Source organism: Ascaphus truei, chromosome 2 (assembly GCF_040206685.1).
Source record: "Ascaphus truei isolate aAscTru1 chromosome 2, aAscTru1.hap1, whole genome shotgun sequence".
Taxonomy (NCBI): domain Eukaryota; kingdom Metazoa; phylum Chordata; class Amphibia; order Anura; family Ascaphidae; genus Ascaphus; species Ascaphus truei.
In genome coordinates, this window is record NC_134484.1 from 21292321 (window position 1) to 21319018 (window position 26698).

General features: G+C 44.1%; 1 protein-coding gene across 2 annotated transcripts in view; it reads left to right on the top strand.

Annotated features, from left to right (window-relative positions):
* Positions 1–26698, top strand: part of TRAPPC9 (trafficking protein particle complex subunit 9) — a 953009-nt gene that overhangs the window by 176695 nt on the left and 749616 nt on the right. For both annotated transcript variants that reach the window (XM_075581783.1, XM_075581782.1), the window contains one exon: positions 14615–14767. In XM_075581783.1, the coding sequence (XP_075437898.1) occupies positions 14615–14767 (153 nt within the window). The remainder of the gene's footprint in view (positions 1–14614; positions 14768–26698) is intronic.

A 26698-nucleotide genomic window follows, 5' to 3' on the forward strand; every position in this document is an offset into this window, starting at 1 on the left:
GGCCCGTTCCCACAGACTAGTATGGTCTGTGGTACTTCCCTAAATAATATACCTCCACCCAAACACACCTCTCAAATATAAACGTATAACAGAAGAACAAGCTTATACCAGCTACACCTTAGTTATTGTTTTGAGGGGGCATGGGGTCCCTCTCTGTTCCCGTGCACCACATCATAAGTTGTTTCATTTACTTACATATAGTGTGGTGGAGTGCCGCCTAACTCACATACTTTTTTTTAGCGTTCCCAATGTCTTCTGATCTCTCACGGCTTATTTCAATTCTTCTATGTTCAGTCCAGTATCTTTCTTGATGGTATCTGGCCAGCGAGATCTTGGGCGGCTTCTTCCTCTTTTACCACCAGTTATTCCAAGCATGACGTCCTTCTCAGGCGGTTTGTTTCGCATGATGTGACCAAAGTAGGAGAGCTTTTGCTTTAATTTGGCCTCCAATGAGATTAACGGTTTGGTCCGTTCCAGAACTGATTGGTTCGTTATTCTGGCTGTCCACGGAATACGCATGTTGGGTTTGGAACACCAGAATTAACATAAGTTCAAACTACTCGAGTTAAAAAGTGGTGGACAGGCAGTGAGCTCAATGCAGTGCCACCACGAAAGAGTGAACAGGATTATAGACGCAGTATTTATGAGGACATTGATAACCATTGGCGAGAAAAGACCCCTTTTATAATGCACACTACTCTACTAATGAAAATAAATAAATGTTATTGAAATGGAACTTGAACAACACAAATGAATGCAATTAAAACCTAAATGAGAGTGCTTGTGTCTCGGTGACTCAAAAAATAACCTCCACTAATTAAAGCATATTATAATCACTACTCAAACCCTTCAAGGTAAGAGTACCCATATGTGTGATTAATCTTGGTGAATATGCTTGTAACTCTATTAGTTATTCTAATGATAACGGTCACCTAACAGACTACTACAGACTGGATATACTCAGAATGCAACGGACATTATCCCTTTATACTTATTATCTGGTTGGGTGTTTATTGAAGTGTATACAGTTGTGGATGTCATGCAAAATCCACTAGACACTTATCCCTTCCAGCTTCTTTATCTCACTATATTGGGGACACTCCATCTTCATCTGGACAATTATTCATGATATAATTATCTTCTACAGAGGGAACCAGTTGCAATTGTTGCGCACTACACTCACTACACTCACTATACTCTCGTCAGAATGCAAATAGCCTTCTGTAGGTAATACACTAACATTGAGCTCAATGTTACATTCGGTGTTAAAGTGCTGAGGTTGAAACTTGTGGGCAATATCAGTTACTTGCCAAAAGATACTTCATATGTAACTAGTGCTACTTCGCTATATTGTTACATGTATATGGGTATGTAGCCCAGTTTCACGTGGAAGCCATGGACACTAATTGATACATACTGTATTAGTAAACATCGTGTCAGTGCCTCTTCATGCTCCTGGTAATATCACCCATATTTCATTACTTGGTGCTATTCCCAGAATCGCTGGGGAGACAATGATCTCACCATTAAACTAGTTATGATATGGCTTCTCAGGTGAGTGTTTAAGCTGAAAGAGTGAATATTCACTGCGTTGTGCTCACAGTACACATCATGCTAGTGCACATACGGACCAATATAGCCTAGTCGGTACCCTTTGTGTGAGGTCCCGAGCTGATGTTACTGCAATCCTAGCTGGTATACGCAAAACAGAACACTGATCAAGAAACCTGCCCTATATGAGTCACGGTTCCCAGTCCTGTAATGTTAGCAGCTGTAAAGATATTACACTGTCTCAACTAGTGGTTACCTTGCATGGCCCACAACTTAGTTTAACTAGCTCAAAACCTCATAATACTTTGAGAGTTGAGTCACTTCGTACTCAGACTGAAACCTCTGTTATCAGTCGCGCTCTTGACGTCATACGCTTTTCCCCTGATAGCACCACTCTAGAAAGATATATGTAATTTTGGCTGAGCAGGGACCTCTCCCACCCGTTGTACAAGTTTTATGAGGACATTACCCAATGCTCATCTATCTTAAAAGATTATCTGCAGTATGGCATAGTATAGAAAGGACATGATGGGGAGGACGGGCGCCGCAATATTTATTAGAGTGGCAGTTTTGAAATAAGCCATAAATGTTTCTTCACTGAACTGCAAAGTAGTGAGCTCCACGTTACTACCATCGCTGATACAGTGAGTCAGTAGCAATCCGATAACCATTTCCGAGGGTGTGAATCAACCTACACAATACAGTGGCGAGTAGCATTGCAAAACGGTTTCGCTAGCGGGCAGGATTCTCCTTTAACCACCGTGCGGCTCCTCCCTATATTTGTACCTGAAAGGTTTTTCTGAAGTGCATTCCCAGATTCCCAGATCCCCAGATCCCGCAAAAGAAATTCCTCTTGACAGACTGAAGCAGCGACTCCGCACGAACTCTGCAAACAAGGGCACTAACTGTGAAGTAGGAGAGTTTGGTTCAAATCCCGGTGTCCGCTGCTTGTGACCGTGGGCCAATCACCTCAGGCACCACCATTAGATTGTAAGCTTTATGGGGCAGAGATTTATTGTGCTTTCAAAATTCCATGGACCGTGCTATATACACAGTTGATGCTATATATTAAAATATTACCATTGTTACAGTACATTCAGAGGTTCCATACATTGTTACATGTATCAGAGGTTCCATACATTGTTACATGTATCAGAGGTTCCATACATTGTTACATGTATCAGAGGTTCCATACATTGTTACATGTATCAGAGGTTCCATACATTGTTACATGTATTCAGAGGTTCCATACATTGTTACATGTATTCAGAGGTTCCTACATTGTTACATGTATTCAGAGGTTCCATACATTGTTACATGTATTCAGAGGTTCCTACATTGTTACATGTATTCAGAGGTTCAATACATAGTTACATGTATTCAGAGGTTCCATACATTGTTACATGTATTCAGAGGTTCCATACATTGTTACATGTATTCAGAGGTTCCATACATTGTTACATGTATTCAGAGGTTCCATACATTGTTACATGTATTCAGAGGTTCCATACATTGTTACATGTATTCAGAGGTTCCATACATTGTTACATGTATTCAGAGGTTCCTACATTGTTACATGTATTCAGAGGTTCCATACATTGTTACATGTATTCAGAGGTTCCTACATTGTTACATGTATTCAGAGGTTCCATACATTGTTACATGTATTTAGAGGTTCCATACATTGTTACATGTATTCAGAGGTGCCATACATTGTTACATGTATTCAGAGGTTCCATACATTGTTACATGTATTCAGTGGTTTATACATTGTTACATGTATTCAGAGGTTTATACATTGTTACATGTTTTCAGAGGTTTATACATTGTTACATGTTTTCAGAGGTTTATACATTGTTACATGTATTCAGTGGTTTATACATTGTTACATGTATTCAGAGGTTTATACATTGTTACATGTTTTCAGAGGTTTATACATTGTTACATGTATTCAGAGGTTTATACATTGTTACATGTTTTCAGAGGTTTATACATTGTTACATGTTTTCAGAGGTTTATACATTGTTACATGTATTCAGTGGTTTATACATTGTTACATGTATTCAGAGGTTTATACATTGTTACATGTTTTCAGAGGTTTATACATTGTTACATGTATTCAGTGGTTTATACATTGTTACATGTATTCAGAGGTTTATACATTGTTACATGTTTTCAGAGGTTTATACATTGTTACATGTTTTCAGAGGTTTATACATTGTTACATGTTTTCAGAGGTTTATACATTGTTACATGTTTTCAGAGGTTTATACATTGTTACATGTTTTCAGAGGTTTATACATTGTTACATGTATTCAGAGGTTTATACATTGTTACATGTTTTCAGAGGTTTATACATTGTTACATGTTTTCAGAGGTTTATACATTGTTACATGTTTTCAGAGGTTTATACATTGTTACATGTTTTCAGAGGTTCCACACATTGTTACATGTATTCAGAGGTTTATACATTGTTACATGTATTCAGAGGTTCCACACATTGTTACATGTATTCAGAGGTTTATACATTGTTACATGTATTCAGTGGTTTATACATTGTTACATGTATTCAGAGGTTTATACATTGTTACATGTTTTCAGAGGTTTATACATTGTTACATGTTTTCAGAGGTTTATACATTGTTACATGTTTTCAGAGGTTTATACATTGTTACATGTTTTCAGAGGTTTATACATTGTTACATGTTTTCAGAGGTTTATACATTGTTACATGTATTCAGAGGTTTATACATTGTTACATGTTTTCAGAGGTTTATACATTGTTACATGTTTTCAGAGGTTTATACATTGTTACATGTTTTCAGAGGTTTATACATTGTTACATGTTTTCAGAGGTTCCACACATTGTTACATGTATTCAGAGGTTTATACATTGTTACATGTATTCAGAGGTTCCACACATTGTTACATGTTTTCAGAGGTTCCATACATTGTTAAATGTATTCAGAGGTTCCCGGCCTGTGCGAGAAGAGATTATAAATAAGGTGAATATTGACTGTATTGGGATTTTGGTTGCAAACTACTGTACAGTACTTTTAGTTACTTCTTAAAACCTTTCAAGCTCTGTGCAGTAACTCGATCGTTTCATGTTCTCGATGAAGCACTGCAGAGATATTTGATTGTAACTTGTTGGGGATAGAATAAGATGGCTTCCATTTCCTCAATAGGGCATACTGGATTTGATTGACTTCATGTAATTTTAATAAGAGTAAAAAAAGAAATAAACCACTACTACCATTTTTACGTGTTAGAATATTTTGCTTTACCGGGTCTCTCTCAACAAAACACTTTTTTTGGGAGGTGATCGCAGCTGGAGATCGCCAAGATCAAATAAGGAAACATTTCAGGTATCAGCAGTTACAAGCTTTTCGTCTTTGGAAATGCCGCAGACTTTGAAGTAGGGGGAGCCTCGTTCAAATCCCAGGGAGTGGCAGCCCCGTTGCAACCGAGGGCAAGTCACTTTATCCCCCTGTGCCTAAGGTGCCAAGATGCGATCTTACTGTGCCTGCGAACTGCTATGTACTGCGCTGTGAACACTGTCATGCTATAAAAGATGTGTGTGTATGTGTGTATTAAAAAGATGCGAGTATTCCAAAATAGGTGCACTCGCGATACCAGGCATCAAATCGCCACGGGTGCACAGCAACACTGGTCCCGCCGGGTGCGGAGCCACAGGTAGTTCAAACATAGTAAATGAGGCACTCCAAAGATTACAAAATGTATTGCACAAGCATCAGCGTTTCGGTCCGCAGTGTAAGTGACAGTGCATGCCTTATATACCCCCACTGGGCACCGCATATGCAAAACGGCGCCAACCCCCCCCCCCCCCCCATAAGACCCATGCTGCAAAATGCAGCAAAAAGAGTCCTAAAGTCTACAAGTTGCCATAAAGTGAGTGATGCTAGTAACAAAAATGGTAGCCATAGCAACTATACATAAATAAGACATACATGAAAAAGGTGTGAGTACAGGTAGATATATATATATATATATATTACAGTGGTCGACAAACCACCAAAAAATCTACTCGCCGAACAAAAAAAATCTACTCGCCACCTAGTACCACACGTGTGCTGCTTGGGCCAATAGGAGCTCGCCACTATGTTAAATCCACTCGCCTGGGGCGTGCAGATGTATAGGTTTGTCGAACACTGTATATATATATATATATATATATATATATATATATATATATATATATATATATATATATAACAAAAAGATAGCGTCAATAGATACAGTATTAGGTAACTAGTTGTTAGTAAAGTTAAATTCACTCAAATAGCAAGTAAAAAAAAAAAATATATATATATATATAAAACAACAGATGAAATGGAAAAAATAAATAAATGGTATACTAATCCAGTCCTGTATTGGCCAATCCAATGAATACGCTTGAATGGGTTTTGGGGCAGCTTTCAGATCGAGAACCACATCCAGATAAATCTAAAAAAAAAAACAAAGGAGAAAGCGCACAGCCCATAGCGTAAAAAGCGTAAAATTTAATACAAAAATAGAATAGAGGGAAACAAGCTCACTCACAAACGAATAAAAAATATAGGCATATAGTATATCCCCACCACGATTCAGCACAGAGTCTCCTCCACAGCATGAGATGATACTTGCTGTCAGCTTCCAGTCCAGACGTTCAGACCTCGTGGGGCACAATAGATACTTCAGCTGGAGGTTCTGTGGTGAAAGTTCCTCCAGGACAGGTTGATTGCCGTCCGCAATCAACACTGGGGCTCCTTGCGGCAGGAACCGGATCTCACCACGTGTGTTCTGTCCCCAGATGATGACGTAATGCCGTCACCGCTCTCCTGACGCGTTTCGTCAGTGACTGACTTTCTCAAAGGATATTGTCCCATAGACCGCAGCGGACGTGTGTGTATATATATATATATATACACACACACAGAGTGGTTGACAAATCACCAAAAAATCTACTCGCCACACAAAAAAATCTACTCGCCACCTAGTACCAAACGTGTGCTGCTTGGGCCAATATTTACTCGCCCGGGGCGAGCAAATGTATAGGTTTGTCGAACACTGTGTATATATATATATATATATATATATATATATATATATATATATATATATATATATATATATATATATATATATATATATATATATATATATATATATATATATATATATATATATATATATATATATATATATATATATATACACACACACAGAAACGGGTTGCCTAGAAACCCGTAGTGCATTAAAAACGACTCCTAAACAATTATACAACTGCCTTAATAAACTTAAATATCAAAGAGACGCATATATGGGCTATTAGAAAGCTAGAAAGGAAAAAGAAAAAAACAAGCGTGAGTAAACCTCACATTTGTACATTCTAGCTATTCGAATAATAACCCATTGATAAATCTGGGAGGACATACTAGAGAGATCAATTTAAGGAACAGAAGGGTATATGAATTGAACATAGGGAAGATGGATGGGAAAGAATGTTGGGGATGTTAAATATGGAGGGGGAAGGTGGGGAGGGGAGGTGGAAAGAAGGGGGGGGGGAGGGGAAGGAATGGGGAACAATTCCTCTATAACCGCTATTGATTCATGGTGTAATACAATGCTCTTACCCGCATGTTCTCTTTTAGTTGAAAAATGCCTCTCTTGTTTTTTAGGTATGAGGACAAACTATGTTATTTGAGGATCATGTATATTGCGACAAGCATTGTATTACACCATTTATGAATCAATAGAGGTTATAGAGGAATTGTTCCCCTTTTCCCCCCCCCCTTTTTTCCACCCCCCTCCCTTTTTCCACATCCCCTCCCCACATTCCCCCTCCATACATTCTTTCCCATCCATCTTCCCTATGTTCAATTCATATACCCTTCTGTTCCTTAAATTGATCTCTCTAGTATGTCCTCCCAGATTTATCAATGGGTTATTATTCAAAAAGCTAGAATGTACAAATGTGAGGTTTACTCATGCTTGTTTTTTTCTTTTTCCTTTCTAATAGCCCATATATGCGTCTCTTTGATATTTAAGTTTATTAAGGCAGTTGTATAATTGTTTAGGAGTCGTTTTTTATGCACTACGGGTTGCTAGGCAACCCGTTTCTGTGTATATATATATATATATATATATATATATATATATATATATATATATATATATACATCCGCTGCGGTCTATGGGACAATATCCTTTGAGAAAGTCAGTCACTGACGAAACGCGTCAGGAGAGCGGTGACGGCATTACGGCATCATCTGGGGACGTAACACACGTGGTGAGATCCGGTTCATGCTGCAAGGAGCCCCAGTGTTGATTGCGGACGGCAATCAACCTGTCCTGGTGGAACTTTCACCACAGAACCTCCAGCTGAAGTATCTATTGTGCCCCACGAGGTCTGAACGTCTGGACTGGAAGCTGACAGCAAGTATCATCTCATGCTGTGGAGGAGACTCTGTGCTGAATCGTGGTGGGGATATACTGTACTATATGCCTATATTTCTTATTCGTTTGTGATTGAGCTTGTTTCCCTCTATTCTATTTTTGTATTAAATTTTACGCTTTTTACGCTATGGGCTGTTCGCTTTCTCCTTTGTTTATGTATGTATGTATGTATGTATGTATGTATGTATGTATGTATGTATGTATGTATGTATGTATGTATGTATGTATGTGTTTGTGTGTTTTACCTGGAAGTAATACATTGAGAGTTACCTCTCGTTTTCAAGTATGTCCTGGGCACATAGTTATGATGACAAATGCATGGTTATATTAGGTGAAATGGGCTATACATTATGTATAAAGACATAGCATGCACAGTAAGAGATAATATAGGTTATAGGCGTAACAGTTACAGACCAGATTAAAATGTGAGACAGCTTTAGTTAAGAAAGAACTTAGACTGCTGTGAGAGTCTCCGGTACATTGTTCCAGGTGTGATGTGTATGGTAGGAGGAGGAGCAGCCGGATACTTTGTTGAACCTTTGGACCGTGAACAGCCTTTTGGCGTCAGATTTCAGGTGACAGGTGCTGCGTGTGGTAGGGGTACACTTTTGGCACACAGAGAAATAGTTGGTGATCCGGAGCCAAGTAAGAGTGGAAAGTGTTAAAAACGGAATACTGTCAATTTGAAAACCGAACGCGAGGGATTCTTCCTGCCAAATCTCTCAAGCGGCAAACACATTTAGAAGAGTAGGTGACAGGCTGCCGCGTGAAGATAACACTGCTTTTTCTGCGGGTTTTGTTTTTCCCAAGTGTTTCGCTGACTTCTCTGCGAGTTGATTGGGGAAAAACGCCATCTGTGTAACATCCTACCTGGGGAATTTATTAAAGCGAAGAAGAACTAACAGTTTGAGACATGCCAGTGGTAGAACTCCTTTATGTTAGGTGTACAGTATGTAGGTAAACAGCAAACAGACCGGATCCCTATGGGAATGACCTGAGTGCTCACCTTGTACTAATAAGACTTATTAAAGCCCCAGTTACATTTATTGTGTCCCAAATAATATTTCTGTGTGTACTTTTACAAATTGCCTTTCCGTTTCTGTTTTCCTTGCGCTAACATATTCCCTCGTGTGCAAGCCCTCATTAACTTCCTAATCTGGAGCAAATATTTCTGGTCATGTGGATCCTTTTACAGTACATCTGCTAAAATGCTCATTCCTGCCTAGGAAGAAAGGGCACGAAGGATAGGGCCATGTATAACCCTTTGAGTGCTGGAAGATTGGTGGCGCCGGAGCGATTTAATTGGCCTCCTCCCTGCTGTGTGCTTGGCTATGAAACCTGCACTCTGCTGCCTATCCACAGCTTGTGCGCTCTGCCACCTACTCAGACCGCTAATGGGCTTGGCTTTCTACTCAGACCGCTAGTGGGCTCTGTCGCCTGCTCGGGCCGCTAGTGGGCTCTAGTGGGCTCTGTCGCCTGCTCGGGCTGCTAGTGGGCTCTGTCGCCTGCTCGGGCCGCTAGTGGGCTCTGTCGCCTGCTCGGGACGCTAGTGGGCTCTGTCGCCTGCTTAGGACGCTAGTGGGCTCTGTCGTCTGCTCGGTGATACTTAATGCGTCCGTCTGGTGTCCCTACTCGGGGAGACTGCACGCTCTCGTCTGGCGTCCTTACTATGGGGGAAACCACGCCCATCAGGCGCCCCTACTCAGGGAGACCGTACGCGCTCTGCTGTTGTAAAGCTGGTGCTGCAATATTGGGCAAAAGCCTGTCTGCTTTCCCACCTTATTTGGGTAGGCACTTGGGCGCTCTGCTACTTTTTTGCCGCAGACGCTTGGGTGCTCAAAGAGCGTTTACATACTGGCATGTAGGAAATAAGAGAAATTGAATCATTGTAAATCGAACAGAATAATTTCCCCTTCAGTTTTTATCTAATTTATTTTGGCGATGAGACAGTTTGTCCCCCGAGCTCCATCTTCTATTTGCAAGGTGATTAAAGTGCCATCAGTAGTCACACGGATACACCGACTTAGCGCACATCCTGGAATCCAGTCTTCTTAGAGGAAATCTAAAGCATGATCATTTTTCACAAGATACAGATAAGTAGAACAGTTACGTCAATGGTGATTTGAATCATTCTAAGGAAGCCAGATATTCTGATCAGAATATTACGTTTACGGCTCTCTTACTCCCAGACCAGGTTTCTCAACTTTAAAAAAAATAAATATATTTCCACACACAAAGCACCCCTATTTATATGATAAATTGATGAGCTGCCTCCGAAATATTATCAATAGTTATTAACTCTTTGGGTGCCCAAGGAGCCGCGACACCAGAGCACCATGGTCCTGCTGTCACTCGCAAGCACGTGATCGCTCAGTCACTGATCACTGAATTGACGAGGAGTCATCCTCTTCTGTTCCTCTTCCTGCAAAATTGCACGAATACTGTAGGTCAATTACTACTCTAGAGCCAATATGCTGCTGCCCACCCATCTGCCTCCATTCTCCTGCTGTTAGAAGACCACCCATCTGCCTCCATTCTCCTGCTGTTAGAAGACCACCCATCTGCCTCCATTCTCCTGCTGTTAGAAAACCACACATCTGCCTCCATTCTCCTGCTGTTAGAAGACAGAAAGAAGGAAGTTCCCGCTCAGTCCCTGAATTGCCCCACGATACTGCCACAAAGCGCCTCTCCATCGCCACTCTGTTCAGCCGTGGTAGAGAGCACTGTTATTACCCCTAGTTACATTTGCAATGACAGTTTTATCAGAATGACAAATTATATTGCTATTGCTCTACTATTTCAGTCTTGTGAACGTCCTTGTACCACCAAATGCTAAATTCACATTATGATTTATTTTCCCACGCGGGATTCTACGGCTTAGGCCATGGTGCGTGCGACGGCGCACGCGGCTCTAGCAAAATGACAGGAATCTATGGGGCTGGCCATAGTGCGCGTGAGGAAGCGTGATGGAGCGGCAGATTTTTCAGCCAACAAAAGATTTTTATTTGGTTGCGTTACGGCCGGGACACGTGCACCAGCTTCTCCCCCACATGTTCCCCTCCTCCCCAGCTTCTCCCACACATGTTCCCCTCCTCATCAGCTTCTCCCCCACATGTTCCCCTCCTCACCAGCTTCTCACATGTTCTCCTCCTCACCAGCTTCTCCCCCACATGTTCCCCTCATCACCAGCTTCTCTTCACATGTTCCCCTCCTCATCAGCTTCTCCCCCACATGTTCCCCTCCTCACCAGCTTCTCACATGTTCTCCTCCTCACCAGCTTCTCCCCCACATGTTCCCCTCCTCACCAGCTTCTCCCCCACATGTTCCCCTCCTCACCAGCTTCTCCCCCACATGTTCCCCTCCTCACCAGCTTCTCCCCACATGCTCCTCTCCTCACCTTATTTCTCCCCCACATGCTCCTCTCCTCACCAGTTTCTCTTCCACATGCTCCCCTCCTCTCTAACTTCTCCCTCACATACTCATCTTCTCACCTGCATCTTCCCTTTCATGCCGCCCTTTCTCTCTTACTCCCTTCATTAATTCTCTCCCACTCTATCACCCCCGTTCTCCTTTTTCTCTCTCCTACCTCCTTTCTCACTTTCCCCCTTCTCTCACTCTCCCCCCTTTCTTTCACTATCCTCCCTTTCTTTCACTCTCCCCCCTTTCTTCCACTATCCTTCCTTTTCTTTCACTATCCTCCCTTTCTTTCACTCTCCTCCCTTTCTTTCACAATCCTTCCTTTTCTTTCACTATCCTCCCTTTCTTTCACTTTCCCCCCTTTCTTTAACTCCCCACCCTTGCTTTCATTCTCTCTCCCCCTTTTTTTCACTCTCTCTCCACCCCTTTCTTTCATTCTCTCTCGTCCCCTTTCTTTCACTCTCTCCCCTCCTTTCTTTCTCTCCCTCTCTCTCTCTCTCCCTCTCTCTCTCTCTGTCTCCCTCTCTGTCTCTCTCTCTCTCTCTCTGTCTCTCTCTCTCTCTCTCTCTCTCTCTCTCTCTCTCTCTCTCTCTCTCTCTCTCTCTCTCTCTCTCTCTCTGTCTCCCTCTGTCTCTTTCTCTCTCTCTGTCTCTCTCTCTCTCCTTTTTCAGTGAATGGGTTAACATTGTTAATTTTTTCAACAAAGGTGAGTAGTGCGTAGTTGCACTCGTACATACAGTATGTTTGTACATAAAATAATATAACACCCATGAAGCCTTTCTCCGTGCTTAGAGTAACAGGCAAAATAATTTCTCTTCTATCACACCGTGAGACTTATTATGATATTATCTTTGTATAATCTATAGTGGAGGGCCTATTTGTGGCTAGACATGTGCAGTAAATCTGTAAATAATGATTGCTTCTTGTACCCGTCTAGTTCTGTGCCCTCACAGGTGTGCTATTGCTTTGCACTGTGGTAGCCTCATTGAAAGCGCTCCAGTTAAGTGGCTGAGTAGAATTATACATTTGAGACAATTGTATGGTATCCGCATTAACATGACCACATATTGTCTGTATTTAATAATCGGACGAAGAAACCCTCTTTTTCTTTCAATTCTCCTTTCTTCCCTTGTCGTTTATTCTCTCCATCTCCTTTTGGCTCCAATATATCAGCGCTCTTTTGATCTTAATTGTCCTGGAACCTCTCTGTATGTTTTCCCATGTTCTGAGGCTGCCAGCCTGTAAAATTGCAACAAATGTAGCCTTCCCTTAGCTTCTAGTCTGTTGCCCTGGCAACCCCCCTGCATTTCTTAGTTAGTTGAGCTGTGCCTGCCTCCCCTGCTAGTTGGCACAATCCTGATTGTATTTCCTGTCAGTCCAGGCTAGCATGCATTCCTTTTAGATCCAGTAGCCATTGTGGATAGTCTAAGGCCGAGCACATACTGTGTGCATTGGCGCTTAATCACGCGCCAAGCACAAAGTGCAGGATCACTTGAGGGCGCTCCTAGTGAGCATGCACGACGGAGCAACCATGCTTTGAAAAGACAAAAAATATGTATTTTCAAGCAGCGGTCACGTAAGCGGTTCAGCCAATTACGGCGAACCAGCTCGATGACGTCATAGCAATGCCTCCGCCACACCCCCACCACTCCTCCAAATTTCCGCTAGTAATGAGCAGGGATCGCTGCTGCTACTGCAGCAAGAGCTCTCACACTCGCAAGCAAGCGGAGTGTATGAGCTTGGCCTAACTTGTCTGTCACTTGTTAAAGTTATTGCAATTGACCTCTCGCTCACTTTTGCCACCTGCCCAGTTCCCCCATTTCTGTTATTGTTGTGTTTACAATAGAAGTACAAAAGAAAGAAGGACTTTGTGTGCATCTACGGGGAGTGAGTTGCACTGCCGGACTCAACATACTTGCCAAAGTGTGCTTGAGTCAGAACATTAATATATAGAGCGATACTGTCATGTCGGTTACACCTACCTCCTATCTGATAAGCGGATGCTTTACTTTATGCAGTTGTTGTAAAACTTCTCCCCGGGGCCTAATGCAACCTCGCAACATACTGTACTATTCATGTACAAATTAGATGCTTTCACCAGTGTGCAAGTCTATTGGTTCTTCTTTAAAACCTGTGGTGGTCAGTTGTCCGGGAGGGGGGGGGGGGGGGGGAGGTTTGAGAACCACTGACTTAAGGGATTTCTGGAAGCCAGAAATAGTCAGATCCATCAATAAGCCTTGTTTTGTTTAAGTTCAGAGCTTTTATTCTCTGAACCACACCGTTTCCTTTAATAGCGCATTTTTAATGCCTGGTCGCCAAAAATAACAATTGGAAGAATCTATGTAGTGATTAGAAATGTGTTTAGAAGGGTGGTGGGATACTGACTGGGGCAGAATCAAGGCTTTTCTGCCACATTTTCTTATTTTAAAATTCACTAGTGCAGTTTACATCTAATTTGTCTTTGCTTAGGATCCCAGCACATCCCACCCCCCTATAAATACCCCACTGATTGTAATGGGAGGAGGATAAGCCATTGAGTATGTGTTGCTGCATATACCCACAGTAGAGTATATACCACTCACTATCATCACTTTCTTTAAAAGAACAATGGGGGTGAAATTGCAGATAACGTTTGCTGGTTGCTACAATGTTTTCCAAGCAGTCTTATTACAAAATTTTAGTTATAGGGCAGCATTAAAAAGGTGCGTATTATTCAGAATTCTTACACAAGTTTTTTGTTTTTTTAATGCACCAATAACCTGAATACCAATAATAATAATACATGAAGCCAGTTAAAAGTATCACTACCATTAATTTGATTTGGTTCTAAATGGGACTGCCCTTTTTAGGGTACCAGTCCCTCCTTGCAAGATTAAGTTTTCAAATCGAAGGTGTAGGTCTTCAAAAAGTCAAGCAGTGTGGACTGCTGCTTTAATCCTTGCGCTGACCGTAGGGCCAGCAACGCATTGCAAAGGGTTAATGGGTCCCTTTATTAACATAGGTTAATTGGTCCTTATTTGCGGTGGCCTTTGAACCTATCTGGAATGTTTAAAATAACATAATGGAAGGTTAATGCCCATGATTCCTCGCATGGAACTGCTTCTGCATTCTGATGTGCCTTGTTGTTTGGGCATCACATAAAATTCATCAATGGATAAATATCGTTTTTACTTTTTCATTGGTGCAGAGAAACTGTATGGTGACTTCTTGAGCTGGGACCTGGAGCAGACTCTCTCCCAGTTCCCACTGAAACCGGGAAAGACGGCCGTTTTCACTGTGTACATCAAAGTGAAGCTGGACTTCTCCTGCCAGGAAAACCTCCTGCAAGACCTCAACGATGGTAAGTGTAATGTACAGTGTAGTCTGGGTGCATGGTCTCTGAATGTGTGGCTCCTTCATACTTTGTGACATTGTGTACTGTAGCTTAATGCTGTATGTGTCAATGTCTGCAGCAGGAAAACAGTACCTGCCTAAGCAGGTGAAAGGACCCCTATATAACTAGCACGCAAACTGAAGTAATGAAATCAGGGTAAAAAGTAACCTTTATTAACATATGCAATGGTGAGTGAATATCACTCAAAGTGAACACAACACTAATGGTTAAAAATATATTAAATAGATATTCCACCTCCAAAATGTATCCTAACTAATTAATGGGGATGGAAGGTAGAGGAACTATAAGGCACTGACACCTTGTGTGAATTAGCTCTGATTCACAGGGTGCCTCAGGGTGGTATGTACAGATAAAATACAATACAGAGAAGGTGTGGTATATTAATGTATAATGTCTATATATACACGTCACACTTCCTTGCCACCTCTGAATAAAATGGTCACTCAAAGATATATCAGTGAGGCTAGGACACCTACAACAGCATATATGTTGTAAAAGCCCTATGCTGATAGGTGATGATGATAAAACCTTGTATAAACCAGATATGTTTATACTAGCCTAATAAAGTGGATTCTAGGGGCTGATGTCAGCCGGGCTCGTAGTGTACCGAGCTTTATAGTGGTGAGTGACAAAGGCCAAATAGTCCTAATAGGCAATGCAGTTAAAATACATATAATTTTACAAAAACTATACTCCTGTATAGCTAGGATAGTGACTGTTGATTGGAAAACTCTGGACATATATAAAAAGTCTCTTAGAGCACAGAGTATACAATCAAACAGACTGGCAATGGTATATAGTAGGAACACCAGTCAAATGAGTGCAGTATACTGTCTAATCAAAAACACTGTTACTTGGTTACTCAGTTTAGAGCAGCGGTGATTAAATACTAATGTCTATTTCGTTGTAATCATTTAAAAATAATATACTTAGAATGTACATAGAAAACGAAAAAGTGTACAGGTCAGATCCAAGTGTCTATGTCAGCATCGTGTAGTTAGCTTGAGAGACAAAATTCCAGTGCAGCAAGTGTATCGTAGTAGTGGCAAAATACACTAGCTACATATTCCATTAGGTGGAAATACTGACACACATATGCAACAAATGTATCTTAGCAGTGGTAGTCTATTATAAGATATGTATCAACTGCTGTCTGTATATTGTTAGCAGAAAAGTGTATCGTAGCGGTGACAGTCTGCAATGAAATTTGCACAGACTGCTGCTGCATATAGGTAACAGATGATAGCTCCCAAGTACACTAGCTACCTATTCCCTTGGACGGGAACACTGACATACATATGCAACAGATGTATCTTAGCAGTGGTAGTCTATAGTGAAGTATGTATCAACTGCTGTTAACATATAATTAGTAGAAAGTAGCTCCGGTGTGTATTAGCAGACCCCCATCCGGCGTGGTGCATTCATGGACACCACAGAACTTAAAATGCCGGATGGGGTAAGTTATACTAATGCTGGACATACACACTAAGACAAACGGCTATGCTCCCCACTGAAGGTACAGAGGGAGACCGCCACGATGGTGCCTGCACGATCCAAGGTGGTGGGCGTTACTCAGGGACGTCATCTGTCAGCGCGGCGGCTGTTCCAGACACAAACTTTCATTCATCTCATTATAAAACTCCTCCCATATAGTGGCAACGGGAGGAGTAGTGGGAATGCTATAACCCAGCGGTACGCAAGCTGGGGAGCGCGGCGGTTACGGAGGCCCCGCGACCTTCCCCAAGGCATTTAAATTAAATGCCTGGGAGGCGTGAGGCCTCTGTCACGACCCTTACCTGCTGTCAGCCGGTTCTTGGGCGACGCCGTGAGGTGACGTGACGCGTCGCCATGACAACGCGTGTCAGATGACCTGCGGGGTCGTGGCGTGATGTCACATGACCCACGACGTCATTTGACACCGGGTTCTAAGCGAAGGGGGGGGGGCACAAATGCTGGGGCTCCCATGCAGGGGGCGCACACAAAAACTTTGCGCACCCCTGCTATAACACATATATAACGGATACACGTACGGGGGCAACATGGGGGGGCTCTTCGCATTAAAACATCATAATGCCAGATTATGAATTGATACATATCCCCTTAAAGTCTGATACATTTATTTATCAGTATATAGTTTTGGGTTGGTACCCAGATGGAATATCGATGTTTTGCTATGTAGAGGCTGGTTACCAGGTTTGGAACATAACAAAGCAGTACAAGTTGTATAAATTACAGTGAAAAATATGCAGATAGAATACTGGATTATTTTAACAGCATTTCCCTGTGATTTACTTCAAAAACCTCTTTTTCGGGGGGAGGAACTTTATTTCAAGAGCTGCAGGGATAAGTAATGACTTCCTACTGTGCTCCACGGGGACAGGGATATTTGCATCTAAAATACATTTATTGAGATATCATTGCTTTCTCCTCTGCAAACAGGAGGGATCAATCTTCGAGTGGTGACTATCAGATGTCAACCCCCCCCCCCCCCCTCCCCGGACTGAAATCGATATCAAGTGAGACTGGGAGGTTCTTGATCAAAAGTGTGACATGTTACTGGAAAGTACTGTACTAACTTCTATCAGCGATTGATTGGTGTGTGTGTGTGTATATGTATATATACACACACACACACACGTATGTGTTTGCAACAGGTTTTCCCCCACCCTCTGGGAGATCACGCTATTACAGGGTGTTGTGCTGGTTACCTGCTGGCTCACAGAAGTGCTGAGTTTCCGCCATTGTTAGTGGGGAAGACAGGACAGGCTTTCGAGGTGATGGTTGGTTCTTTCTCACTGGTGCAGCGCCTCCAACTCTTGCAGGCTCCAGGAGTCCTGGAGGCAATCCCTGCAGGAGAACTCACTTATGCTACTCCCCCTGATCAATTGCAGTCTCATGCAGGGTATATAAAACAACTGGAACACTTTACTCGTCAACAGCAAAGAATACCGCATATAACTGATTCACTTCTTGTCCGTCCCCCAGATGGTCCCTGGAATCAACCCACAGGCTGGGGACCAAGAGTCTATCCTTGCTCTTCCCTCATCCCCTAGTGGGATGAGGACTAGTAGTCCCACTCCCCTAATGGAGGGGATGGAATGTGATCAGAGCCCTGATTCCACGCTCCCAGCACTCGCGTTCTCTCATGGGAGAGCACTAGACCCTACATTTGGCTGTGCAGCCCCTTAAGTACCCTGGGGGAGGGTCCACTGATTGGGCAGTACACTGGCCTTAGCCCGCCCCCCTGTCACTCAAGGGAGCTGCTTACTGTAGGGGAAAACCCGTATTGATCCTAACACTGCCTGCGCTGGTATCAGGGCTTGCGTGTTAGGCAGGGCAGATTAGTAGCCAAAAAGAATGCATGGCCACACACACACACACACACACACACACGAAACAGCAGGCACTCCACTCTCCACTGGTAAGTCCATAAAGTTAGGTGCTTGTCCCATAAAGTAATAATAAGATATACAATACCGTTTTTACATGAAATCAAAGGGCAGCACTGAGGTAAGTAGGCAAATAATTGTTTGTATTAGAAAATGACACACAAACCGACGTTTCGGTCCCCCTACGAGACCTTTCTCAATGTGGTGTGGTGCATGGGAGAGACTGTACATATATATATATATATCTCAAGATGGACTCCAAATCAGGGAGCCTCTCAGAAAATCAGTGAGTGGAGAAAGGCTGCAGTGTGTTGGGATTCCATGTTGATCCCTCCAGGTTCTTCTTTTTCAGTAACAGCAGAAACGGTTCTTTCTCCTCCACATCGTGCAGGGTTCCCAAAGGGGCCAGCTTAGAAAATGCAGAGACGCAGGGTCACTAGAGCATTGCAATGTCATTTTGAATACATTTAAAGACTTCAAAAATATATATTTGTAACATTTTGCATGCATCTGTCATATTTTTTTTTTTACGTTGACTTAGTGAGAGAAAATTGCGCTACGCTGTGTAGGTTACAATGAAATGAGAGGAAACAGTTCAGGGGCCCCCTCTGAAGCCCCCTCACCAGTTGGATTTGGCCCATGGAAACCCCTGATGTAGATGTAGCGAACTTTCCCCCACCCCCTGGAAGATGTGCGTCTACGGTATGTGTGTGTGGTGCTATACCTGTGGCGTACAGGAGAGCCGAGTCTCCGCTACTGGGAACCTGGGGTGCACCTGAGTGATGGTTCGGTAGCGCCTCCACCTGTAATGGGATTCTGCTATGTGGAATTACCCTGTTACAGGACAATAAAGACTGCACACGTGTAAAGCATAACCGTTTACTATACACAGCACTTATGTAGTACAGCCTACCCACCAGGCCTCGCACGGCCCTACCTCCCAGAGTACCTAGGGGCCTTGGGCACCCAACCAACCCGGTGTCCACAAAGTCAAATCCCCCCAACCAGTGTGTGGTGCAGCGCTGCCCACTAATGTGTGAAGATGAGTTGGTGCACTTAGTTGGGTACCTGCCGGGTGTGTCCACACCCCCGGGCGCGCTGATGCTGTACGGATGATGGGATCCACTGATCCGTTGCCGTAACCCACGAAGCCTCCGCCTCTATGGTGGGTGGGTCCCGCAGGGATTGTACCACCTTCGATAGTCTTTGCAGTAGATGGGTGTCTGGTCCCAGAACACCGTAGGCCAGGATGCAGCCGCGTCCTGGCTGTGTCCCTTACTTTACTACTACAGGGGCAGTGTCCCTATCTGTGGGCCTGTCCCTGCAGCAACCACAAGCTGAGGGCAGTTGAGACCTAGCTGGGGTCTAATAGGGGTTATCTGGGTTAGTGCAGGAGCCACAGACTCCTGCACCAGACACAACCTACCCCGTCCTTGTCCCAACTCCGACTGGCGTGGCTGCAGTGCACAAAATGTATCAATGAGCAGGGGGTTGCTACAGCCCTATTGGCTGATATGCGCCATGTGATCTCCAGCCCCTGTGCATAATGGGGCTTGTAGTTCCCCACGGAGTCTGCTACCTAATAGCCGCCATGCGCGCTTACCACTGCGCATGCGCAGTGGAATCCAAGATGGCGGCTCGAGCCGCCGGAGACTCTGACGAGCCGCTCTATACTCTCGCGCAGTGCCGCCCGCACCTGTCCCTGCCTCCGCTGTCAGGCGCGACAGCGCCGGGAGGTAAGGGGACACGGGCACCAGAGTGGACCCTGCTATATAGAGGGAGAAGGCTAGCTTTCTATTAAGGATAAAGCCAGCCAGGCTGCAGCAGCATGTCTGCTGTGTACTGTACGGTACATTGCTCTGCACTCTGAGAATTGATAACATCCTCCTGTAAAGGAGGCTGAGCTTTCCCCATCTGCCTTTAAGTTGAATTATTTTTAATGCACGCACATGATCTCTTGTTTATGACATATATTTCAAATTTAGCTTCCAATTTGCCCCGCAGTAATACATTAATTTTACTGACCGTAGCTGCAGTCCTGTGTCATTACAGCTCGCATTATTAACTGCCCTTGTTAAAGCCTCTTAATGTGCCCGCTGCATACATCTGACTTACTGTAAGGGTGATAAAGTTGGATAGACAATTGTGCTTCGATTTTTGCTCGTCAGCACCGGTGTTATAAATGGAGTGCAACATGAAACATGAAAGAGATTTGCATGCGTTTGCCGTCTGACCTAATGTTGCTGTGGAGTTGTCATCCTTGTGTTATTCCGTGGCTGAAATGAACTATGTGTTTGCAAAAATTTGCAGAATAAGGACAGAAATAAGTCTTTGCTGGTCTTATTAAAAAAAGAAGCCGCTTTTAAACACACGTTTTGTGTGTTACCTGGTGGATGTAATCCCCACGCGGTGTAAGGAGGTGATACACCCCCCCCGTTTAGAAAAGAGTTACGCGTATGGGTGTTAAACTGAGCGACAGTACCAGTATTTGGCCTTGGACTACAAATTAAATGGGTTGCTATTGATGTGGTTTGGAGGCATTCTGCAGTATGGGGAGTCTGGCCTACCTGTGCCCCGAGAAAACCATTTAAAACTGCGTTTTGTTTGAAATTGCTTTATAACAAGGGCCTGAATTACAAAGAACCATTGCATCTATGGCAGGGATAGCCAACTCCAGTCCTCAAGGGCAACTAACAGGTCAGGTTAAGGATATCCCCGCGTCAGCACAGGTTAGCTCAATCAATGGCTCAGTCGAAGAGCCACCTGTGCTGAAGCAGGGATATCCTGAAAACCTGACCTGTTGGTGGCCCTTGAGGACTGGAGTTGGCCGCCCCTGAACAATGGCATAAATAAAAATAAATTAACACTTTAAGAGCTGGTGGTTCTAGAAATAACTAGGCAGGACCAGGTGGCCAGAGCAGATTGTATTCATTATATTACTTGGAGTAGCGTTTCTAAGAGAAAACGTATAGAAACATGATGCATCAAAACCTGTACTGAATGATGTTACGCCTGATAAATCGACAGTCCGATGTTAAAAAATCAGCAGAAGGTACAAAGTGTGTGCGTATCCTGAGCATTTCGCATTGAGCTTAGGATATACACACTTTGTACTTTCTGGTGATTTTTCTTGTTATACTCTTTTATAATAATCTCAATTTTCACAGTTCTGCAAACAGACATCCCAACTCTTAATTAGGAGTCACAGCCAGAAGGAACATTTTCAGCCTTACAAACCACATGTGCTTAATTGGGCGTTGGAAAGCTCCCCCCTGCTCTTGAAGGCCAGGTTGGCAAGGTGATTGTTGCTCCGCTAAGTGCATATTTAGTCCAGCAATGCTGACATTTGTCAAGTGGAGCAAAGTAGATATAGGTTTGATAGACGTGCATAGGTGCATTAACACACATGCGGATGGTATAGGAAGTTGTGACACAGATGGAAATAAGGTTGGCAATAAGTCCCTCTGCCAGAGTGAGCACTGTTAATGTCGTTTTATTGTTTCCAAAGAGAATTAGGTGCGAGCGGCTTAAAATACTTGCGATGCATGTGACAAAGGAGATAACACACGTTTTTTAAATGCGTTATTTTGTGTGTGTTAACTGGAGTCATTAACGCCTGTTACATTTGTATGTTAAGTTACTTAAAAACGAATCCACTTAAGTGCACACGCTTTTGCTAATGTTTCACAGAGAGAATTCCGTGTCCAAGAGAGATCTAGAAAGCGGTGATTCACGGTGTGCGTTGCCTAACTTGAAACCATAGAAATTACAACAGTATCAAGTGTTCTGTTCTGTAAAATAACCCTGACCTATTTACTGCCACAATGTCACGAAAGAACTGGGCTAATGAACAGGCTTCTCCCATTGTACTGGAGCTCTGTGCTAAAAACAAATGGACACACTCAAATATGTTCTGCTTGTTGGGAAGAAAAACTCTTGGCAGAGTTATTGTTAATTAAGCCGGGCACTACTGTGTCCTCAAACACTATATGAATAACATGAATGAAAGGCGCACACGCGTGCTCCTGCCAGACATGGAATCATAGCAAAGAGGGATGCTGATATTCTTGGAATATAAATTGGCACTAACACTGAGGCTGCCTTAATGCCACACCTTGTACAGTACGTCCTAATGGCTGGCATGCCAGGGCTCCTTATGAAGCACAGGGTACGTCATGCTATAAGTGCTCGACGAAGTGGTAAGCTCGATCGGCAGTGGAGACCCCCTTCATTTCTGTTCACGTCACAGAGGGGCCACTTGCGTCCACATGATACATACCCCTTAGAGCAACAAAAGGGTTGATGGGCCACCCTGTTTTACAGCAATGTATTGCAATAAAAGAGCAGGTTTTCATATATTTTGATAAATGTGTAAGTGCTTCGAATAAGTCACAGAATGGTTCCTTATTGCATTAGAATGGTCTGCAATAAGGGTGCAGCCGCCCCCAAAATCCTTCTCACTAAATCTTGCACGTCTCCATGTGTGCGTATCAAGAGTTTCTCGTGCGCAAGCTTTCGAGACTCTCAAAATCTTATGCACAAGTAAACCTTGTACAATTGGTATGTTGGTCCATTAACCCACTGAGTGCAACATAAAACATGCGTCATGAGAGCTGGCTTATAGGAGGCCCTGGTGACGAACGCAGTACTTCAAGGTTTTTTGTTAGTTTTCTAAGGTAGATAGCAATTGTTCTGAACGTGATCTGAGTGGAAGAGAAGGGCCCTCTTCTTCTGTTCACGTTACAGTGATGTAGTGATCACATGATATCGATTCGGTGGTGGGGGCGGGGCTGTTGGGTACCGCCTACCCTCTTGCACTCAAGGGGTTCTAAAGGTATTACTAGGGCAGTTAAAGGCTACTAGCGTGCGCGCGTGCGTGCGAGACCAATGGGCTTTTGAAGAAAACTATTTTTTCAGGTAGTTACACATTTATTGGACTATAAATAAGTCATCTGTGTATTCTCATCAGAGATTAAAATGATGTAAAATATTTATTAATAAAACAAAAAATAACTGAGGGGATCCAACCCCACCTCAGTACACATGGGCCATAGATCCGGGTTAAGGTTACAATAAACAGAAACCACATCAATAATAAAATGTATCTAATTAAACTAAATCTATAAACAACATAACAAAAATAAATAAAAAGACAATGTTCAACAAGACAGGATACATATATCCAGAATTGAGCTAAAAGTAATAGCTGAACAACTGCCTGAGGCTGAAAGGGGGAGACGGAGACTTACACTGAAGCCCCAAGTGGGTTCCGCGGTGAACATAAAGGGTCCGGACCACGCCTTAAGCAAAATCGCTGTAATCTTCGATGCCAAGAAAAATCCATTTAAATAGGTACCGTCCTAATTTGGGCAAAAAAAAGGCGAATGAGCAGTATTTGTCCAGCACTTACTATTATAAAACATCATCGCTTCCACCTTTGAACATGTAGCAAATAGATTACATGTATCATAACCATGGGCGTCCGCAGAAATGTTTTCAGGGACAGACAGACACAAACACACACACACACCCTCCCTCTCAGACTCTCCCTCTCAGACCCTCCCTCTCAGACCCTCCCTCTCAGACCCTCCCTCTCAGACTCTCCCTCTCAGACTCTCCCTCTCAGACTCTCCCTCTCAGACTCTCCCTCTCAGACTCTCCCTCTCCCTCTCAGACTCTCCCTCTCAGACTCTCCCTCTCAGACTCTCCCTCTCAGACTCTCTCAGACTCTCCCTCTCAGACTTTCCCTCTCAGACTCTCCCTCTCAGACTCTCCCTCTCAGACTCTCCCTCTCAGACTCTCTCAGACTCTGCCTCTCAGACTCTCCCTCTCAGACTCTCTCAGACCAGACTTTCTCAGACTCTCCCTCTCACTCTCCCTCTCAGACTCTCTCAGACTCTCCCTCTCAGACTCTCTCAGACTCTCCCTCTCAGACCAGACTCTCCCTCTCAGAATCTCCCTCTTAGACTCTCCCTCTCAGACTCTCCCTCTCAGACTCTCCCTCTCAGACCAGACTCTCCCTCTCAGACCAGACTCTCCCTCTCAGACCAGACTCTCTCAGACTCTCCCTCTCAGACCAGACTCTCTCAGACTCTCCCTCTCAAACACTCTCAGACTCTCCCTCTCAGACTCTCCCTCTCAGACTCTCCCTCTCAGACTCTCCCTCTCAGACTCTCCCTCTCAGACTCTCCCTCTCAGACTTCCCCCCTTCAGACACTCTCTCCCCCTCAGACTCTCTCAGCCTCTCTCCCCTTCAGACTCTCTCAGACTCTCTCCCCCTCAGACTCTCTCCCCCTCAGACTCTCTCCCCCTCAGACTCTCTCCCCCTCAGACTCTCTCCCCCTCAGACTCCCTCCCCTTCAGAATCCCTCTCTCACTCTCTCTCACTCTCAGACACTCTCTCTCACTCTCTCTCACTCTCAGACACTCTCTCTCACTCTCAGACACACACACACACACACACACACACACACACACACACACACACACACACACACACACACACACAGACACCCCCCCCCCCCTTGTCTGGTGCCACTCTAATGCAGATAGTCCCAAGGTGTAGCCCCATCTCTTTCTTACCCCCTCTCATCTTCATTCACTCTCCCCCCTCACCCCTCTCTTCCTCACTTCCTCTATTACACCCCCTGTCTCCTCACTCTCCCCCCTCCATCAATTATCCCCCTCTGACTCAAACCCACTCCCTGAATCCGCCCTCCTCACATTCATTCCCTCCCCCCCTGATCTCACACACACACACACACACACACACACACACACACACACACACACACACAGACTCAGACAGAAACTCAGACACTCGCAACAAGGGGGAATCGGAGCAGGGGGGGGAAACGGAACGGGGGGGCCGGAGCAGGGGGGGAATCAGAACGGGGGGAGGGGGGACCGGAGCAGGGGGGAATCGGAACGGGGGGGGAGACCTGAGCAGGGGGGAATCGGAATGGGAAGGGGGGACCGGAGCAGGGGGGGAATCGGAACGGGAAGGGGGGACCGGAGCAGGGGGGGGGGGGGAATCAGAACGAGGGGGACCAGAGCAGGAGGACAAGGGGGAAGCGAGAGTGGCATGGAGCAGTACTCACCTGACTTGCTCCATGCAGGAAAGGGCGGGCCTCGCTATGCAAGCTCAAATAGAGCTTGCGAGGGCCAAAAAAAATAAATTCTGGCAGCGTGCCAACACGCGCCAGCCAATCAGGAGACAAGGGAGGTTTTTTTTTTTTGCAGAGACGCACGCGTTTCCTTGCACATCGTGAGCGCGCTAAATCCTGTCATACCAGTGCCCTCTGTCCCCCGCTGTTGGCGGCCCTGGATCCAGGGGGGGGCAAGCGCCCCCCCTTGCCCCCTCCTGCGGACGCCCATGATCATAACATTGACCTTGCTCCGATAAAAGTCCTTTCTTATATACATATGTTTACGTCTGGTCTGTTCCATGTTAATATCACTGAAGGTGCAGAATCAGGAGATGCACCTTCAATTGCATAGCACGTAGTTCACAACCCCCTCCCCGGCCCGCCCCCCCCCACTTTCTGTTGTAACCCCAATTAATGTTACAGTATTATTACCCAAGCATGCTCAGTCCGGTTTAACTCCTTTAACTAATTCTTATAGCATATGAATAGCTCGCATATCTACATTATAATGTTCTGGGATTTGCATGCAGTACGTATAACATGAAATTGCACATGGCTGAGTAATAGATGTAAAATAAGTTATTTATTTTGCTGTTCTCTAAACCAGGGGGGGGGCGCTAGATTTTCTGGGGGGAAAATTCCCATTAAATTCCCTTTACTTGTCTCCGACGGCTTAGAGCGTCGCCATGGCAACGTGGCGTCAAATGACCCCGCGGTGTCATTTGGCGTCGGAGACGAGGTTAGGGGGGAATAGTGGGAGAGCAGGCAGAGGGGCGCGGGGGGAAAAGTTTGCGCACCCCTGCTCTAAAGAGCAATAATGCCAGTTTGTTGTCTGTGTCAGCAAAGTGAAACATAGAAATAACTTGTAAGGAGCAGAGAAGCCTGGCAAAGAAGGACATGCGGATCCACAACGCCATCAAATAGTGTCTTTTTATATCATTTTACATGATTACTATGAAGGGACAGCAGCGGTTGTCTGGCATCTATGTAAAGGGGATTGTCTCACGTGGGGCCAACACGAGCTAATTGCAGTCGTGTTTTAATAGCAAAAATCTAATGTAATGTACCTAATCTCTTTAAGATGAGATAACAACTGCCTAGTCTTTCTCTATATTCTTAATGGTATGTAAAGCAGCTACGAGATGAGGGCAATAAGTGAATCAGATAAGAAGTGTGTGTTCCCGCTGAAATGGAGACTGTATTGTATTTTCAAAGGACACATAAGTAAAATATTCACCTTACGTTGGATTCGGCATTTATGAAGGAGCTAATTTGTTTAAAAAATATTTTATTTTTTTCTCCTTAGTGTGACTGCCCAGATAAAGTGGCAGGGCATCTCC